The sequence below is a fragment of the Thamnophis sirtalis genome, unplaced genomic scaffold, assembly GCF_051295495.1.
Source record: "Thamnophis sirtalis isolate CommonGarterSnake01/CBP01778 unplaced genomic scaffold, rThaSir2_p1.2 scaffold_7, whole genome shotgun sequence".
Taxonomy (NCBI): Eukaryota; Metazoa; Chordata; class Lepidosauria; order Squamata; family Natricidae; genus Thamnophis; species Thamnophis sirtalis.
Window position 1 is genome coordinate 63,116,624 of NW_028261387.1, and position 21,491 is coordinate 63,138,114.

Here is a 21,491-nt window from a genome sequence, read left to right on the forward strand (position 1 = left end):
CCGCCTGGATCCAGCCTCGTGTCACCTCACTGCAGTTAACCACCAGCCATGAGGGACACGGATCCAGAACACAGGTGGAGGAACTTACAGCTCTCATGGCCTTGTCCACATCCCCGGGGGTAACGTCCTGAAACTCAACCCAGAGCTGTTCTCCTTCATCCCCCTGTGCCTCGGCTGGAACTGCAGGTGTGGAGTCCAAGTCCGACCGAAACCGAGCAATTTTGTCCGCTAAGAATTGGGCATATTCTTCAGCTCTGCCCTGCAGGGGTTCCCCCGTCTCCCTTTTGTTCAGTAGGGAGCGGGTTATCCTGAACAGGGCGGCTGGGCGGGACTCAGCGGATGCGACCAGGGTGGCTATGTGCGATCTTTTTGCTGCCCTAAGTGCCCTAGTATATTCCCTGGTGCAGGTGGTTACCATTGCTCGGTTCGATTCGGACTTATCGGACCTCCAACGGTGCTCTAGGCATCTCCTCCGGCGCTTCATCTCCCGGAGCTCCTCGGTAAACCAAGGGGGTCTCCGGGATCCGCCGCCTCGGAGGAGCCGCAGTGGCGCAATCCGGTCGAGGGCCTCTGACGCTGCCAAGTGCCACGCAGCAGCCAGAGTCTCCACCGGACTGTGGGCGAAAGTGTCAGGAATAACCCCAAGCTCTGTCTGGAACCTTGATGGTTCCATAAGACGCCTGGGGTGGAACCACCTGGTCGGTTCCTCCTCCCTACAGTGGGGGTTTGGCCTCCGGAAGTCGAGCCTCAGTAGGCAATGGTCTGACCACGACAGGGGTATGATGTCGCTCCCCCTCAGACCAAGATCGTAAATCCACTGCTCCGAGAGAAATACAAGGTCAAGCATGTGTCCCGCTGAGTGGGTTGGGCCTCGAATTACTTGGGTCAAGCCCATGGCTGTCATGGAAGCCATGAACTCCTGCGCCCCATCAGAGTTTTCACCGAGCGATGGCAAGTTAAAGTCCCCCAGGACCATCAACCTAGGGAACTCAACTGCCAGCTCAGCTACCGACTCGAGGAGCGAGGGGAGGGCTGCTGCAACGCTGTTGGGAGGCAGGTACGTTAGCAGCAACCCCACTTGACCCTTGAGGTCCAACTTTAACAGCAAAGACTCACACCCGACAATCTCCGGAGCAGGGACCCTACGAGGAACTAACGACTCCCGGATAACGGCGGCCACACCTCCACCCCTTCCCTGGGCTCTCGGCTGATGCAGCACCTGAAATCCTTCTGGGCACAGCTCTACAAGGGGGACTCCTCCCTCTGGGCCCAGCCAGGTTTCAGTAATACATGCCAGGTCTGCCCTCTCGTCTAAAATTAAGTCCCGGACGAGAGGAGCTTTATGGACAACAGACCTGGCATTTAGCGACAACAGCCTGAGACCAGGGTCCTGACTACTTACGCCATCTGGTCTCGGAGTGGGACTCCCAGGGCCGGAAGGAGGGATCTCTGTAATGTAGCGAACCCTCCTTCCCCGGTAATGGCCTGCCCTGAAGTCCCCGCCGTATCTGCCCCTCCCTGTTACGACCGCAATACCCCGACCCTCTCCCGTGTCTCTGGTCCCCTCAACCACCCCCATAGCCCCCGCAACTCCCGGCAGGTCCTCCGAATCACACATACTCATACACTCCCCCAAACAATCCCCACGTAATAGTTAAAAACACAAAATTTACAACAATATAATCATAAAAGTGGGACATTCATTCATCTCATACGTACCTCATGCATAGCCCATACAAAGAAAGAAGAAAAAGATGAGAGCAAAGAAAGAATGAGAGTTAAAATAGTTGCGCAATTGATTAAAAAGTTTTTAAGTGCGAGTTCAGTTTGTTGCCATCAACTATCCATCCACAGCCCAGACCAAAGTTTCCTTCTGGGGATAGGCACCAGTAGTAATGATGGTAATAGTCAGGGCTAAGACAGACAGGCACATAGGGCCTAGGTCTATAGGTGAGGGAAATCTGGTAAGCAGAGTCCGAGGCGGCAGGGAACCAATGTTGGTAAAAAGGCAGCGTTGATGGGAAGAGCAGCGTCAAAAAGATAAGGTAGCGTTGGTAAAGGAAACAATGCTGGAACAAGGGGTTATGTTGCTGGAAAGAGTAGTGACAGTACCAGTAGCAGCATTGGTAGAAGGGACAGTATTGGTAAGGGGAGCAATGTTGTTGAAAGCAATGGTGTCGCTGTAAAGCTGAGTTCAGTATGGGGGAGGGGGGGAGGCATCCGGAAAAGGCTCCAGCTGCGGCACACCCAATCAGCCGCCCGCTTCGCCAAAGCCGGACCAGGCCTCCGTTTGAATTCCCCAACTCTAAACAACGATGATAAATAATCAGCCCAGTCAGAATTACCATAAATTCCCCAAACTCTCCGAGCTGTCCACCAAGCTGTTCGTCAGGCTTCAGAGCTTGTAAAAAAGGGGCCGAAAAGCCCCACCGTTGCTGAAACCGCCGCGAAACACCCTCAATCGTCTCCGCTCCCTGTGCCACCGTGAGACCGCTATACTCGCCGCCAAGGGTGCCCAGCCGCTGCCGAGGCCGCCGAAGCCGCCGCGGAACGCCCTCCGTCGCCTCCGCTTCCACCATGTCCATGTGGCCGCTGCCGCTGCGGCCGCTGCACTCACCGGCAAGATCTAAAGGGTGGGGGGGGAGGAGGAGTGTTCAGGCCTCTTTTCTCTTCAGATCAAACGTAGAATAATAAAAGAGCTACTCAAGGCTCCGTTTTCCATCCTCCATTCAATCCCCAGCCGAACAGATAGCGTCCCAGAGGATCGCAGGACCGCAGGATAAGCAGGCAGCTGGCAATAGAACAACAGCGTAGGACGGACAGAGTAGGACGGGGGGGGGGGAAGTCCGGAGGGGGGGGGGCTACAGCGGTGGCAAATACAGCCAGCCGCCCAACCCACAGCTCCCAAATGATTTCCGGCAGTTCTAATAACCCCCGCTGTTCAGATGACAAAGAACTGAGCCCCCCGAGCTCACCACACCACTCCGAGTCCGTCAAAGCCGGCAGAGAGAAAGAGGGAGCGGCGAGAAGTTACAAAGTTGCAAAACGCTGAGATCGACAGCGTGGCGCCGCCATCTTCTTCTCACGCCGTAAATCGCTGATCCGAGCCGCCGTGGTTCCGCTACTCCAAGGGACAGCCACAGGCAGCTGCCGACGAAATGCTGGCCCTTACAGGATTCCTGGGACCAAGCCCTTCCAGGGGGCTTTGCTGATATTGTTGGTGGACTCCGGAGGCTCTGGAAATCTTTAGAATTTAGCACCGGCTTCTATGGAGCGAGAAGCCAGGCAGCCATCCGGGTCTCGCACATGCACAAGGCTTGTTGAACAAGGTATAATTGATGCATTTACATAATGTAAACCATTGTGGTTAAGTTCACACATCTTGCTAATCTGAAAACAAAGAATTAGGAGTAACTCAAGTCCTTTAGTTAGTCAATAATAGCTTGACGTAATAACTATCTACCTGCAATGAGGTCCAATAAGTAGTTGCCTTCACTAGAAAGAATCTGAGACTATCACTAATTTGAGTGCATTCTTCAGGTTCCAATCTGGGTCAGTCATCAGGGCCAGAGGTTTAGTCTTCCGAGCTTTTGGACTCGGATTGGAGCTCATCCTCCGGGAAATTCTGATGAGCTCCAGAATGAGTCCAAAAGCTTAGAAGACTAAACCTTTGGTGACAGACCCAAATTGGATCCTACAACATTTTTCTGGGACCTGTATGTTCACCTTCATTCATGAATGTATTCTTTCCACAATTTTAAATTGGACAGGGTAGAATCCATGTAAGTTGGCATCTTTCTTTTCTTGCCACTAGAAATCTTCAGGTAAGCTCCATAAGTACCTTCAGGAAAATGTTAAGTTCGAATATATCAAAATACATTTTCTATAGGGTAGCTGACTTTGGAACACTTTCTCACAGGAAGTTCAACTAGGACCAACTTTGCAAAGCTTTTCACACTTAGTCAAGACATTTTTATTTAACAAGGCACTTTAAGATGAGGTAATTGCCTCCATCTTCATCATAGTTTGATAATATTACTACATTTGTCTGTAGTAATAGTTGCATGAAATTCTTTTAGCAATTAGTAGGCCATGCAGTTCTTCAGATTCAGTATCCAAAAGGTACTTTGGAGTTGGGTACACAAGCATAACTCTTGACTGTGACATTGAAAGTTTCTAGGTCATTTTCTGGATTCCATAGTGGTTTTGCAAACAGGTGCTGCATTTGTACTCCTTCAAGCTCTGAACCACTTTTGGGAGATTGAATCTGAAGTAGTGTAGAGCCCTAGCAATTAGGCTTTGGTGCTGTTTTTGTATTCATTTATTAAGTAGAGATGTATTTATTGTAGACTGAAGCAACAGATCAAAGAACATACATTGAAATTGCTTGTGTACATTAAAATTAAATAGCATGTACCCAGATTCTCCAATTGGCAGACAACTTTTTTATATTATAATCAATATTTCCTTCTAAAGTAATATACCAGGAGATGTAATTCTAGAGAAGTAATTGACTAGTTGCAATGGGCAATTATTGTTTACTATTTTGAATAAGATCTGCTAATTTTTCTATTGATAACCAGACTAAAACTTATAGACATATATATGTAAAAGAGAATGTAAAAGTCATTCTCTGACAGAATGTAAAAGTCACAAAACAAATGTTTCATGCAAAAATCTTGTTATTGTAGAAAACCTTTATTTTTACTTTAGGCCCTATTACAGATCTATAAACATTTATTGTAATGGAGCAATGCATTTTACATTTCTAGATGCTGTTCACAATTGTTACTTTGAAAAGCATATATTTTTCACTATAGTATCTATGAAGGCACTGGTATCGAAAGCACCTATCAGATTGGGTCTGTCCAACAGAAAGTTGCATCACAATCCTTCCCACACAGCAATTGGGAATTTGAAGTAATATAATTTTTGGTGAGGATAGATTTTTTGTAAATTGGATAATTATTTTCAGTGACATATCTGTCTGCGATGCTAGCCGAATATCCTATTTCATGGTATTATGCTGGCACAGCAGTCAGTATATTCCAAAGAGACTTGTCTGCTGATGCAGCAAGTATTAGGACTAGCTTGTTAGTCATTGAGGCATACAATCAAAAATGCACTGTGCCCAGAGTTTACATTATAGTTTAATTATTTTAATAACGATAAAACTGAAATGGTTGCAAACCAGTAGAGTATGTCCTGTTCAATGTGCTGATCAGTTCTGCTGCTTTGCGGAAAAAGAAGTGGGGAAATCATTTATACAGTACAGATTGAAGGATATAAACTTTAACTTGGGAACTTCTTATGATGATTTTTATACTTGATTTTAATCCATACCTGGCTATGAGAGAGGAAATCTCTGCATCTGATTTCACCTCCCTTAGATACAAAAGCTTTATTCTTTTGATTTTGTGCTGTATAAATGGTAATTATGGTGGTACAGTTTATGAAAAACCTTTAGATGACTAGAATGATGAATGTGAAGGACCTTACTTTAAACATCAGAATTGCTGCTTATACTTTGTAATTGTCACTGCTTAGTTTTTAGAGAGCTATTTAAAGTCTATTCATAGTCTTGTGAGGATTCTAAGTTTTTGACCTTTAAATACCAAACCCATAACACAAATAGATTTACAAATTTGCTTTTGTTTCAAAAACCATTTGCAATCTACAAAAAATGGAGGAAGTTAGGGGTGTTCAAAAATAAACACCAAAGGCACACAAACTAAGGCATTAGCTATAGTTATTCTTATAATGTCTTATAATGTCTAATACAAATGTTATCATCCATGTATGAATGTTTGGTTCATGCATAAGATTTATTATATTATTTCTAACTTTGATCATGATTTTAACCTGATTGCTTCTCTACTTCATAATTATGCTAAAGCATTTATTCAAATAAATAAATAAATAAATAAATAAATAAATAAATAAATAAATAATGACAGTTCTTATTTTAATGATGAAAAATGGAAAGCATCTTTCTAATTACAGTGATGTGATTGCAATTGTCTATAGTTTTACAATAGTTTGGGGTATTTTTAAGAGTCTACAAGTCATTGTTGATTGTCAGTGACTGTCTGGGATAGTCCCAATTTTCTTGGCTAGATTTTTTGAAAGTAGGTTGCTGTTGCCTTCTTCTTCCTAGGGCTAGAGAGACTGGACCAAGGTCACCCACCTCGCTTTGTGCCTAGGGTGGGACTAGAATCCCCAGTCTCCCAGTTTCTAGCCTGGTGCCTTAACAATATCACCAAACTGGCAGTATCTTTTATAGTAGGCCATAAGTTTACAATTCTTCTGCAGCTGCATCTTAGGAGAAAAACCTGAACTCTTTATGTTTATTTTCTTTATAGTAATAATTTAAATAGAATAAATTAAAGTCTACTTTTATTCCATCTACAGTTCTGGTATTAAGATGACAGCCAATAACAAATATTTTAAACGCAAACATACATACTTGATCATTATAACAGACTATTATTTGATACCAAAGTTCAGTATTAATAAATGAGAATAATTGTTTTTAAATACTTAGCATCCTTGCCTCTACTCCTGTCTTTCCCAAAGGTCACAATAAGCCCTTGATATTGTATTTACTACAAGCAAACTATAATGCTTATCTTAGAATAATATGCTTTTATTATCCTTTGTAAGGACAAATAAAGGCCCTTCTCCATTATTTTTAAATGGACAGGTCACGTATAAGGAAACTTAAGTCATATTCATGACAGGATATTCTATGATGGGGAAATAACCAGTCAGCGGTTTAAAGGACCTTAGAGAGGACAGAGTGTCTTTACATGGGAAAAATACAAACTTTAACCTTATAAGGCAAAAGCATATATTAAACCAAGGGGAAATGGACACATTGTCTCATCCATAACTATCTTATTGCTAGCTTTGGTTCTTATAGGACTGATCCAACAATTGTTGCTGAATAAATATTTATGTTTATTGGTTGGTCTCCTCTACAGCTTAGCCCTGACTTAACAACAGTAATTGGGACTGGAATTTCCATTGCTCAGCAGTGCAGTCATAAAGAGCAATGTCATGTGATCCCAGCACCCCTGTTGATGATGTTAAGCAAGGATCACAGATCCTTAAGCAAGTCCAAAATAGCTTGACAGCAGGCAAATAAATGGCTGCTGCTGGGTCAGGAAGGGTGTGTAGGTTAAGCATGCTTAAGCATGGCAGAGCTGGAGGTGGCTACTGCCAGATAGAGAAAGGAGGGGTAGCCATTGATGTGAAGCAAAGTGCTGTATAAGCGCAGCTGGGCTTGATGGTGGGGGGGGGGTGGTAGCTGCTGCTGGGCAGGGGAGGTATGTGGATAGCCAGGAAGAACTGTGTGACCATGGCAGGACCAAAAGCAAGCAACGTCTTGAAGCAATTTGAAGCCTTTCCCCATTGATTTTGCTTGTAGGAAGCCAACAGGGAAAGTCACAAATGGCACTCACATGCCTGCAGGACATTGTGACTCTTTTTAAGTATGAGCTTGTTGCCAAGCTCCCAGAACACAATCACATGATCGCAGGGGTGCTGGGACTGCCAGAACTTTGAGGACCGGTCATTAAGTACCACTCATTTAGTGTTGTCATAACTTAGAATGGTCACTGAATGAGGGGCTCATTAAACAAGGATTACCTGTATTCATTGGGCACAGAATTAGTATTCCACAACATGGTATTAGGAGTGGAATCAGACGTGTTAGTTAATAAATTGTTGGGTAATAGGATCTGATGATTGATTATACTCTTAATCACCGTTCCCTCATTGATTCCCTTGTCTTTTCCTACTTCAGTAAAGAGTATTCTGTAAAGAAGCTGAGTGCCTGAGGTTCAGAGACTCTTTCCCAAATCTGTCAGAGAAACTCATAGGAGCAATGGATCACCTCAGTCTGTACTCCTTCCAGCAAAATAAGGTCATGTGACAATAGATTTTCAGTGGAGCCCAGTCCAATGTATGCAAAATACAGCCAATCATGCAATCATTAAGAAAATCTGGCTTCACTGACTTTGTTGGAGAAGATCATGAATGGTGATCAAGTGACTTTGGGACACGGCAACTGTCATCAATACATGCTGGTTGCCAAGCATCTAAATTTAGATCACTTGACCATGGGGACACGGCAGTGATTGGAAGTATAAGGATTAGTCATAAGTCACTTTTTTCAGTGCTCTCATGATAAATGGTCATTAAATGAATGGCCATAAGTCAAAGACTACTTGTATCCAAGAGTATTACAAACAAGCCTTTAAAAGCATTTGAATGACATTCTGGCATTCCAGAACCATTATAAATGATCGCACACTCTATTATGGCTGCCTTCGTAAATGGTCTCTTAGTTGGTAAACGTTTCCACTGACACTAAATTGATGAAAGCTAGTTGGGAAAGCTGAATTCATAATGGGTGCTGCTATTTGTTGTGTTAGAAAATGGGGAATCGAGAAGAAAAATGATAAAGAATATTTTGTAGCACTCCAAACCATGTCGTCCCTATAACAAATGAGAAGTCCTTATTCTAACCATCGTGTTCAAAAATTTCCCCACATGCCAGAGGGTGGGGTGCAGTGATTTCTGCTTCTGTCTTGGAGACTGGCAGTCCTATTGTACAAAGTAACAAGCTTGTGTTGGATGGAAAAGTGGGACACCAAAAAGCCCAGGGCTCTTAGAATTTTATCCAGCCTACTCAAATGGTGTTGCCTTCCAGCTTCAGCAGTCTATGGTGTGGTTGGGATTTGTCATAGGAGACCTTTGTTTCCTCTTTGGCTTCTTGATTTTTCTGCCTCTGTCTCCCTTCTCCTTTTAGGGGATGCTGCCTTGCTTGTTTCTTCACTCTCAGCCATTCCTGTTGTGATACTACAATATAGTAATTGCTGCTATTGGCATTGGGAGTCCATCCACGTGTCATCAGGCTAGCAGCCTGGTGACTATTGTAATTAGACTTTGTCTAAGGAACAGGCTTTGTTTTGGGTACTGATTTCCCTGTAAATTTATTGGAAAAGGATTTGCTTTGTTGTATTGGGAATGGATTTGCTTTGTAAGCTTGGAGCATTGGTGGGTTTTTGCACCAGATAGGCTTGTATTTGCATTCTCAGAGGAGCACCTTAATTCAGATCTTGCTCTGATCTCTATCCTGGCTTCCCTTCCGTTTTTTTTCTAATCCCCTGATTTCCCCTGATATATGTTCTTTTCTTGGCTTGGTTGGATTTTGATGTCCCTGGATTTTTAGATCTTGCTTTTGAAGTTTGACTCTTCCAGTCTATTTTTTGAACAGATGCTTCTTTGCTTTGGATTGAGGACATAGTCAAGTATTTTGTCAGTTGAAATAAGCATTGCTTCCATCCCTGAAATTGGACTCCCTGATTATGCTTTATCTTTTATCCTGTTTAGCCATGAATATGTGATACAGTTTCTGGTGTCTTTGTTTATCCTTATGGTGACTATCTTTACCCAGTGATGTACTACCGGTATATTTATCCATATAATGCCATAATCGCTGCTGCCTCTCCACCCCATCTTTGTGCTGTGACCCTTTTAATGGACAAATTCTTTGAACTTCTTAGGGCCGTGATGGCAAACCTATGGCATGCGGGCCCAAAGTGGCACATGGCACCATTTTGCCTGGCACACGTGGCGTCACCTGTTCCTCTTCTGGGTTTGTGGCATGTATGCATGTGTGACAATCAGCTTGCCTTCATGCGTGTGGCAGTCCTGGAAATCAGCGGCATGGTCGTCGGCCAGCTGATCGTCGTGCGTGCATGCGTACCAGTAACTGGAAGACTAGGTACACATGCATACGCTGGAAACCGAAAGTTCATTTCTCGGCACACACATGTGCACACATGCCCTAATTGCATCTCCTCTTCCAGATGGCGCAGGTGACGAGCCTGTGTGCACGCTTTTCGGCACTTGATGCTGAAAAGGTTCACCATCACTGTCTTAGGGGATCTGCCTAACCATGTAGGCTTCCCCCTGTAGTGGTAGGCTTCTGTCTGATCACCTACTCTTGCCCTTGTCTCCCCAAATAGCTGAGCAAATTGGAAATAGCACTCCTAAGCTCTCCCATGGTTATTGTTATTAATTCTTCGTCACAAGTTCTCACCTTCCATTTACATCCTTGACTTACAATTACTCATTTAGTGACTATACAAAGTTATAATAGCACTAAAAAGGTAAATGGTGACATTTTTTCACACTTACTAGTTGTCTCATCCTGTGGTCATATGATCAAAATTTGGACATTTGGCAATTGGTATGTATGTATGATGGTTGCAATGTCCCAAGGTCAGGTGTTCACCTTTGTGACTTTTTGAAGTGGTAAGGACACTCAGAAGCCAGATTGACTTAACAACTAATTGTTAAGTGTTATTAATTTAGCAACTGCATTGATTCACTTAACAACTGTGGCATGTGAAGTCATAAAATGGAGCAAACTCATTTAACAACTGTCTTGCTTAGCAATAGAAATGTTGGGCTCAACTGTGATCATTAGTTGAGGATTACCTGTACCCTATCTTCTGTTGAAAGTTTTTCCACTCATGGTTGTTTTCTTTTATTGCTTATGAACTTCTTTCTCACCCTGATATTCAGTAAAACTCCACTGCAAATGCTGATTTTAAATTTTACACTTATGTCACTTCTTGCCCTACTCCCCCTGGAAAACAGGATGCTGGATATGGGGGTATTCCTTTTGAATGTGTTAAATTAAGTTCTTTGCTTCCCTTTGTTTCTGGTCAAGTTAGTGAGTTACATGCTGTGACTTAAGCTTGTTTTTTAACCTCTAGTTCCTCTTATTAATATTTATACAGACAGCTATTATTGTTTTGAAACTATATCACTATGGCCATCTTTTCCAAAACCATGGGTTTCTCACATCCTCTGGTTCTTTGATTCAGAGTGCTGATTTGTTTCCATTTTACTTAGGCCATTCTTCCCTCTGCTGCTACTGCTGCTGTATTAAAATAAAAGGCCACTCTCAGTGGCAATGAACTTGCTGATTCTTGTGTTAAATATACTGGTCTCCTGTGGTTTCTATACAGAGTACTTTCCAACTTCTTTTGCTGTCTGCTAAAAAAACTAGACCTAGCTTGGAAGAACTAGATGCAAACAGCATATTTTCCTATCCCCTGTAGAGCTCTTCAGGCTCCAGATGGTCTCCTGGCCTAGGTGTGTCAGACCAATGGCCCGTGGGCTGGATGTGTTACAAGTAGACCATGCCCACCCCAGCTCCGCGAAGGCAAAAAACGTTGCGATACATCACTTGACATCAACGTGATGCAGCAAGTTTGACATCCATATAAGATGATCCCTCACATTGGTCTACTTCTCCATTTAAGCTTATGCAGAACATACATTTCGTTAATATAATGTAGTGGCATTGTTACAATACTGGCAAAAGGATTTCAGTTTGATTGGTGATTGATGGTGTTTGTAAGTTAAAGAGTTCTAGCTTTTTGGAACAAATTAATGGGGGACTGGCTACAAATAACTAAAGTAGACTGATGCTCTTTTTTTTGCCCTAATATTCATTGACAGTTTTTAGATATTCTTATAATTGTATCTACATTTATCTGTAGAAGTTCGATGTTCTAGGTCAGGGGTGTCAAACTCGATTTCATCAGGGTTGTGTTTGGCTTTGGGGGGCCAGGGTGGGCATGGCCAGGGTGGGTATGGCCAGCTCAACATCACTTGTGTTGGGGGTACCTGTGGTAGCTTGAGTGCTCTGCCAGAAAAAAAAGGCTCCCAAGTTCCATTTTCGGCTGCAGCAGCCTCCTGCAACCCTCTGCTATTGAAAACAGAGCTCAGGAGGGCTGCCCGCAGCCCTTCAGACCTCCATTTTCACTGGCACAGGTACCACAGGCTATTTCCAGGGTGGCCCTATAGGCCAGATCTAAACACTCTGCGGACCGGATCTGGCCCACTGGCATTGAGTTTGATGCCCCTGTTCTAGGTAATTACCTCACTATTCCCTTATCTTCCTTTATAGGAAGATATACAACTATCTCAGGAGGAATTGGTATCCGTGATGCTTTTGTTCATGAACTACATTAATCAAACTTCAATGTGTGATGTTATTTGTTCATTCTTTAAGACATATGAATTTGTAATAGTCAGTGACAAAAAATCCAAAAATCCAAAACGAGGTAGATATTTTTTCATAGAACTCTACTGTACTGGACATTTAACATTTCCCCCTGAAACCTTAGAAATCTTGAATTTATTAACTAAGCAATGACTGAAATATTTTGCTTAATATTTTGCTACTGCAATGCGCTCTACATGGGGCAGCCCTTGAAGAGCATTCCGAGACTTCAACTCGTCCAGAATGCAGCCGCGCAAGCGATTGTGGGTGTACCTCGATACACCCACCTTACACCCATCCTCCGCGAGCTGCACTGGCTTCTGACCGGTCTCCGGATCCGGTTCAAGGTCCTAGTTATTACTTATAAAGCCCTTCATGGTATTGGACCTGGGTACTTGAGAGACCGCCTGCTGCCAATTACGTCCCAAAGACCCATTAGATCGCACAGGGTTGGCCTCCTCCGGGTTCCGTCTACTAGCCAATGCCATCTGGCTATGACCCGGGGGAGGGCCTTCTCTGTGGCAGCTCCGGCCCTTTGGAACGAACTCCCCGCAGAGATTCGGACCCTCACCTCTCTCCAGGCCTTCCGAAAAGCCGTTAAAACCTGGCTGTGTCGGCAGGCCTGGGGTTGATGAGCTCCCTTCCACTCTCGACTTGTGTGATTGTTGGCTATTTTAAATGCTTGTCTTGTACTTGTGTGTTCCCTTTCCCGTTTGAGTTGTTCGCCGCCCTGAGTCCCGTAGAGAATAGGGCGGCATATAAATAAAACAAATCTCAATCTCAATCTTAAAATTGGATTACTTAGTTTTTATTCCAGGACGATTAAAAACACAAGAGTATGAAATCTTAAATTTTACTTATAATGAGTAATTGTTTCATTATTGTCAATTATTTAGGGAATTTGTATTATTTATTGAAGACCAGTTGAATCTGATGGCAAAGCGAGAGATATTAGAATCTGTATCTTTTCTCCAGCTACAGCTAAGAATTTTTTTAATAATTGAAAGGACTACTTTTGCTGTCGCCTTTGTAATTTCATTTTAAGTATATCTTTTTTTCTTAGCAGGTATATCAAAGCATGGATATTAGACACAATAGCCAAAACCCAGATATTCTTGATAAAACCATGACAATTGTGATCTCCCTAGTCAGTTCTTTTTTTTATTATTCTTTTGGCCCAAATTGAGGCCAAAGAAGCTACAATATGAAGCAAGACAGCTCATCTCTAGATTTTTTTTTTAATTTCAGTCCTTCAATTGCTGAAAGCTCTGGGTTGCAAAAATGACTAGAGTTTGAAGTTTTTGCATCTCTTTGCTGCTGTCTGGTGATATCTGGAGTTTACACTCAGATCTGGTAACTAGTATACAAAAGAATTATTTTTGAAGTTACATATGCATCACCTCATTTGGTTATGTCTATAAGGGTTATTTTGCTTTTTTTTGTTATACATTCTAATAAGGGTCATAAGTGTATTATCATATGGTGTCATGGTGTAGTTTAAAATGTTATTTTCAAATCTAAGTAAAAATAGTGCAATATCCCTTAACATGTGATTAATCAGGACAGATTTTCTCCTCCTATGAGTGTATCTGCTTGCTACTAAGAGGCAGGTAAGGAAGTATATAAGCAGGCCATTGATAAAATCCCTTAGTGTTTACTGAGAAATATGTTGAATTTATTTAAGTTGTGGTCTTTCTCAATGCTGGACAGATCTTCAACCAATCCAACAAAAGGGTTTGCAACTACTGCATATTTTATGCTGGTGATGCTTTTGATAGAATACCTAGGTAATGATATCAATTAATTAAAATTGCAAAGTTCTCACACCAGGTTGATGCAGTCAAAATGGCATCATTCATGTATAAGTAGAAGATATTATCAAACTTGAGAAATCCCCAAGATTTTCAAAAACATAAAAAAGTGTTGTTGGAGAAAGGGATAGAGAAAATTTGGATTGGTGCAAAAGTTTCAGAATCTTCCCAGTGTGGAATAGATATGATCAATGGTCATGGCACACTATTGGCATTGCTGGTGCATAGGAAATGATAGAAATTTGGGAGGAATAGAATGGGCTGTCACATGCCAAAAGCAGGGGGGGGATCATGCGTGGGTGTGCCACACCCATAATCTTTGGGCACGACCCCAGTGTGCATGCGTGCATGACCAGATGTCCCCCCCATTTTTGGTGTGCTTTTTTCACCCTCCCCAGGCTCGAGAGGCTTTATAGGAGCCTGGGGAGGATGAAAACAGCTTCCCCTGCCCCCCTCCCCGGAGGCCCTCTGGAGGCTTCAGGAGCTTCCCTGAAGCCTCCGGAGCGTGAAAAACTGGCCCTACGGGCAAACTGGACATTCAGGAATGGACTTCCAGTTTGCTCTTAGGGCCGGTTTTAGCCCTCTGGTATGTTCAGGAGCCCTCAGTAGGCTTCCCTGAAGGCTCCGGAGGGCAAAAAACGGCACTACGAGCAATCCTGAAGCCTCCAGTGGGCAAAAAATGGCCTCAAATGAAGGCTGAAGTCAGCTGGCCAGCGCATGCAAGCGCTGGCCAGCTGACAGGGCAAGCTTCGTGTACCCTGACAAACGGCTCCACGTGCCACCTGTGGCACGTGTGCTATAGGTTTGCCATCATGGGTATAGGTGGTTGGATGAAAGAAACAAAGATTAAGGAAAGAATCTAATAAAGTCAAAAATTACAAGTTAAGGAGGATTGTCATATGTATACCTACCAGAGGTGGGTTCCTACCAGTTCGCACCTATTCGGTAGAACCGGTTTGTCAAATCTACCGAACCAATTAGAAGAGGTTCCATCAGTGGACCCGGAAAGCAGGCCACACCTTCAGAAGAGGTTCCAAAATTTTTTGAAACCGACCACTGATACCTACTCAAGAGAAATTAAATTTATCAGAGGTAATAAGCCAATATATTAGATAGAAAAGCAAAAGATAACAAAATAAGAGGGTTAAAAACGGTGAAACTTAAGTGAAACATATTAGAAGGGGAAATAACATAAAGAGAATTGTACCTATTTGAAACTGCTGTAAGAAGGAACACGAAGTTCCAATGTATTGTGTAAACGTAGTTTATGTCTAAGTTTTTTGTATTTGTATGTTTGGGGGAAAAAAGAATGGGTTGTCTTCCATCCCTGGAATCTTGGATGATCCACATTCAACAATGCTGGGTTATAGTTGCCGTTTCTTCTGTACTATTACCAGTTTTGAATGATTGAAGTCATACACTTGACCAGACTATGACCATATTATAAAATAGGAGGGGGGGTATAAAATGCAGATGGGGTGAATTTAAGAGAATATAAGTGCATTAGTGGGAAAATTACATTTATCTGCTTACATATGTTATCCTCCTACCTCCCTTTATCCAGGCACTTGTTGAACCTGGGCTTTCTGAGGGGGGGGGAGGGAGAGAGAGAGAGAGAGAGCAATTTGGGAGATATCTGTAGGGAGATATGGTCACTATAGCACAGGACAGGGAAAAATTAAGTGTCCCTCACTCATCTACAAGCTTTCCTTTTAAAAAAAAACATTCCTTAGCAATATTTGCAGAAGTAGTTTGCTATTGCCTTATTCCTAGAGCTGAGACAGGAGCTGGCTCAGAATCATCCAGCTAGTTGTGATGCTTGAACAAGAGTTCCAGATAGGAATAGAGCTCACAGTCAACTGGTTTCTAGCTAAGTATCCTTAATCGCGATATCAGTGTTTCTCAACTTTAGCAACTGTAAGTTGTCTGAACTTTAATACCCAGAATTCATCAGTCAACAATTCTGGAAGTTGAAATCCATCCATCTTAAAATTGCCAAGGTTGAGAAACACTGCACTATATCAAATTGGCTCTTGAATATAGTCTTAAAAAATCTTAAATATTCATATTTCAATCCATTGTTTCCATTTTTGTCACATCTTTGGTCATATCATACCTTTGGTTTGATCCAGTAGGCCTTCTTAGTGCTTAGTGCTTCTTAGCCAAACCACAGTATAGAAGCCACAATATGTGAAATGATCTCTTAGGAGACTTTATATTTGGACAAATGGACAAACTGAATCTGTAGTCAGTCATATTTTTATGCATAAAATAAGCATAGCAACTGAACTGAGAATTGTTTTTCTGATAAAATATCTCAATTTGCACACACAACCAGAAAGTTAACACCTGTAAATTTGATAGGACAACATTGCCTTTTGCAATTATTCTTGTTGTCCTATGGTTATCCTCATATATTAAAAAGAGCAAGAAAGGTGAATTCATGTTTCAACTAAAAACGAAACAAGCCAATTTTATATATCTACGGTTAAATTAGGCTGTGTTTTAAATCTGGGTTTCCTTTCTCTTATTTTTCAGAGTTGGTTAAAAACCTATGGTTATCTGCTTCCATCTGATACAAGAATGTCTGCTCTGCTCTCAGGAAAAGTTATGCAGTCTGCAGTCACCACTATGCAGCAGTTTTATGGCATCCCTGTAACAGGAGTGTTGGATCACACCACTATTGAGTAAGAATGATTTTTTGCAGATACTGGAAAATAATGTTCTTGCCCAGACCATTATCTGTAGCATCATGAAACTTTAAAATGTGAGCCTAATAAATTAGCTTGGCATATGCATATTCTCTAAGAATGAATATGATCTGAAATCTGAGTCAGATTGCCAACCGAGCCTCTTTCATCACTTAGATCAACATTTTCAACCTTGAGAATTTTAAGATGAGTGGACTTCAGCTCCCAGAGTTCTCAGAATAGGCAGAGGTAATTAACTTTCACATCTCAAAGAATTCATCCAAGGATTTGTACTGATTTAACAGTTGGTTTAGCAGATACTGCATAGGTCATCAGATAAAATGGCAATAGAAATGATATATTGTATGTAATGGCGCTACCTGGATGACCATTCATAGGTTTTAAATGTTATGGTATATGTGTACAGGTATTACGGTCTTATACTATAGTCATTCTATATAAAAGTAGTCCTTGCTTAGTGACCTTAATTGGGACCAGCAACTTCATTACTAAGTGAAGTAGTCATTAAGCAAAACATCACACAACAGCCCCGCTTAGCAACAGCAGTTCCAACAATCCCTGTTGTAGTCCTTAAGGAAGATACTAGATACAACTTGCATCCTCTTGCTGGCTTCTTCCACTGACTTCCTTATCCAAAGCCAACTGGGAAGGTCCCAAATGGCAATCATGACTGTAAGATGCTGCAACTCTTACAAATGCATGACAGTTGCTGAATGCCTGAATTGTAATTTTGTGACTGCAGAGACACTGTGACTGTTATAAGTGTGCATGTAAATCGCTTTTTTTTAGCACCATCATGACTTTGAGCAGTCACAAAACAAAAGGTCATTGAGCAAGGATTATCTGTACATAGAACTATGTCATGGAACCTGGTTTGCACAGGTCTTTTTTTTTTCATTTCCAGCTTCCAGTAGATACCATAGTACAAAGGTAATTTTGTGATTCCTAAGTGAATTGATGTTGTCAATACAAATAAGGCTTTTACTGTGCAATCCACAATCTCGATTTTTGTTTTAAAGAGAACCCGGTTTCCATTACTTTCTATTACAACTTTCCTATTTTCCCCATAGTTTCATCCACTGAATATCCATTATGAAGAGAAAACCCATTGTGGACTCACTGCTTATCCATCTGAAAGTATTATAAAATTATAAATTTAATAATTATATACAATGAAGCAAAGCTCTCTACTGCCATACATGGTTGAAGTTCCAGAGATGGAATTTTTCACTTTCTTTTTGAAGGGAGAAATCTGGAGCATAGTTGATACCTTGTAGTCTGCTCCAAACTAACTAACGCCAAAGCTCAAACTTACTTCTCTAACCTACTTCAAAATTGCCATTTTAATCTATTTTGGTACACATTCTCTAGACTGGCTAGAACTTTAGTCTCAGCCCTTACTTTGACCAACAGGTAGGCAGGCATGCATATCCAAATTGACTGGCGATCTATTTTCAACTATACCGACCAACCAGGCTGAAATGGCTCAAAGCCTTATTTTTGTACCATATTTTCCTGACTCATAAGGAATCTTTTTACTTTCTAGATGGATGAAGAAACCTCGCTGTGGTGTTCCTGATCATCCCCATCTAAGCCATAGACGAAGGATTAAGCGATATGCACTTACTGGACAAAAATGGAGGCAGAAGCATATTACCTACAGGTATAATCCAATATATTAAAAATGTATACTTTAAATATAAATAGGGCCACTAGTCTTGTCATTAGTTCATATTCTTTGCTCAAGGGGCAACTTGACAAGGAATTCTCTCTAGGAAGTATATAGTTCCAATACATCTGGAAACTTAGACATTTTGGGGTATAATTTTTTTATAGCATGTGATTTCCTATGAGTTTGTTTATGGATGTAAAACTTCAGTTTGGGGACATAGCCTTTTCAAAAAGTGCATTTTTAAAAGCTTTAGTTTTTCTAGATTTAGCTTTCATTAAAAGAACGTTTCAGATATTCTTCTACATAGAGATTAGTGTTACTTGGAGTCTTTTTAGGAGTGTAATTAAAATCAATATATAAATACCTTAATTAAATGTTAAACATGTAAGAAAAAAGGAAGAATATAAAATAAATGTATATTCATGTGAATCTCATTTCATTTGCCTATTTTGCTATGTCTGTTTCATGGCTTTTGAAGTAATTAGTCAAGTTGTTTGCTTGCTATACAAGGGAGAGCAAAAATATCAGTTAAATACTATGATGGGTGAATTTATACATTGTATGTTCATTTAGACCATGTGAATTCAATGCAAATTGTTGCTGCCTTTTCTCATACAATTATAGTTTGAGACAGGCAACTACCTAGCTAATGTCCCAATTGCTACTGAATGATTGTGTCTTTCTCCCTTTCCTTTTCCTTCACTTTCCTTCTTTCTAGATGGATTCTATAACTACTAGATAGAACTGACTTAAAAGAATTAAGGTCAAAGATTCCTGAATTGCTAAAAGTCAGGTTAGATGTTTCAAATTTTAAAAATAATAAAGTTTTAAGGATTAGAAATGAAGATGTAAAGAATAAAAGACAGAAATACAATTAGAGAAAAATCTTATGGATCACCCACTCTAATGTATTTAACTGATTAGGAGAAACTGTTGACCTTTAAAATTCTACATAGTATAGATGTAAGTATTTGAAAGACTGTTCTGATATATGTGCCTGTGTTATATCTTATGATGTGTATGTGTGTGTGTGTATGAGAGAGAGGGGGGGAGGGAGGGAGGGAGGGAGAATGAGAATATTAAGGGTTGTCTTCTGAGCAACTTTCAACTAATTTTGTTGGTCCTTGTTTTAGAGTAAGCTTCAAAATGGTTTTATTTTATCTACTTTTTAAATGAAAGCTTTTACAGAATTCATTGATCCTTTTGCTTTTTTTGGTCAAAGATTTTATATTATTATTCATTTAGTTAACAAGCTTACTGTATTTAAATGACCTGATTATACATTTTTAATTGAAGTTGTGTGACTCCTACTGTAAGTTGATTTGAGAATAGTAGTCTTGAAAATATTTTAAATTTACTTTTGTAAAGAAAATTTCCCTCACAAATTGGTTTTTAACATGGGTTTTGTGAAATTTTGCAAGTTGTATAAAAGATAGAAAGTACATGTTTAGGACACAATGGTAGATATCTTTATAGCTTACTTAATATAAGATTTTTTAAAAAGTTGTTTGATGTTGGAAATAAAAGTGAGTAAGCTATATGAATATTTAGTTATTATTCAGTCATCTACTGTTGAAAAAAGATTGATTTTGTAACATATCATCATGATATGCATTGTTGTCATAATTAGTAAAAGCTTGAAGATCAGGTTTGATCAACTGATTTTCTTCAAAAGACAATGTCACAATGTGACTCCTCCTTTTCTTTTTAAAGCTCTTTAATCTGTTATTTTTGCTATCTTTGATTTAGTGTCTGACATGTTATTCTTTCTAAATATAACTCAAAGGTCGCTGTTTTCTCTTAATTTATTCTAGATTTGCAAGTTAAACTGATTACAGTACCAGGTCTCCTTCAGGAAAAATGCTACACATCAGTCTATCTCAGTGTTGGTGAACCTTTTTGGCACCGAGTGCCAAAACGGGAGCGCATGCGGGCAGGGAGTGCTGGAAACCAGAAGAGCAGCTCCCCAGTGCGCACACATGGGAGTGCCGAAAACCGGAAGAGTCACCTGGTCTTCTGGTTTGTGGCGCGAATGTGTGTGTGAGGAGCTGCTCTTCTGGTTTCCAGCGCTCCCGTGTGTGCGAAGACCAGCTAGCCAGCACGCATGTGCACACTGGAACCCAAAAGAGCAATAGGCAATGGCTGGCATGCCCAGAGAGATGGTTCTGCATGCCACTTCTAGCATGCATGTCATAGGTTCTCCTTCACTAGTCTATCTAAACCAGGGGTGGGCAACTATGTTCTTTACAACCTGTGGACTTCAACTCCCAGAATTCCTGAGCAAGCATGGCTGTCTCAAGGATGGCTGCTTGAAATTGCTGAGGTTGAGGAACACTGATCTTAATGATGAATGTTAATAAATGGCTATATATTTTTAGTCCCAAAATATATAACAAAGACAGAATTTCCCCCCCAGTATTACCTTAGATTTAACTGAGATTAACCAATCCCATTAGTGCTAGGAGTGAGCGATCTTCTGAGTGTATGAAATTAGTGTATGAAGTTTTCTGTTGAAGCTGGAAAACATTTCATGAAAATACTACAGATTATCAAAGGGCTGAAGTAGCTATCCAATGAGGACAATTTTAAACTTCACACTTTATGACAATTTATGTGAGACCAAGATAAAGGCATATGCTATTAAGTGTGTGTGTATGTATGTATGTATGTATGTATGTATGTATGTATGTATGTGTGTGTGTATATATATATATATATATGTCTCTAGTTATTCGGGTTTTCTCCCGCGTAAAATTGGAGATGTCTTGGCGACATTTCAACGAAGTCTCATTCGTCATCTTCAGGCTTCTTCAGGCTTGGTGCTTCCAGGAGCAATGTGAGATCTCGGCTGTTTCTTCCTTTCCCCCCTGCCAGTGGGGGTTTGAACTGATTGGGTGGGAGCTTGGCTGTGTCCTGATTGGGTGGAGGTGTGTCCTGATTGGGTGGAGGTGTGTTCTGATTGGTTGGGGGTTTGTGTTTCATGTAAGGATAGGAGGGGTTTAAAGAGGCTAATTGTGCATTTGCAGTCTGGCTTCTGGTCCTTGGTCGTGCCTCCTCATCAGTGTGTGTTTTTGTCTGTTTTCTTTGTGGATGTTTGGTGGTGATATTCTGTGTGGCTCTTGTGAGTGTGGGCCTGGTGTCATTCATCATGTTCGGGACTCGTTTATCAATAAGGGCAGGCTTCCAAATGGCTGGCAGGCGGGAGG

The 21,491-nt window shown here is 41.2% G+C and overlaps 1 protein-coding gene across 2 annotated transcripts in view; it reads left to right on the forward strand.

Annotated features, from left to right (window-relative positions):
• The window catches only part of MMP24 (matrix metallopeptidase 24), a 53,055-nt gene that overhangs the window by 5,492 nt on the left and 26,072 nt on the right, over nucleotides 1–21,491 (forward strand). For both annotated transcript variants that reach the window (XM_014059303.2, XM_014059304.2), the window contains exons 2-3: nucleotides 16,441–16,589; nucleotides 18,160–18,276. In XM_014059303.2, the coding sequence (XP_013914778.2) occupies nucleotides 16,441–16,589; nucleotides 18,160–18,276 (266 nt within the window). The remainder of the gene's footprint in view (nucleotides 1–16,440; nucleotides 16,590–18,159; nucleotides 18,277–21,491) is intronic.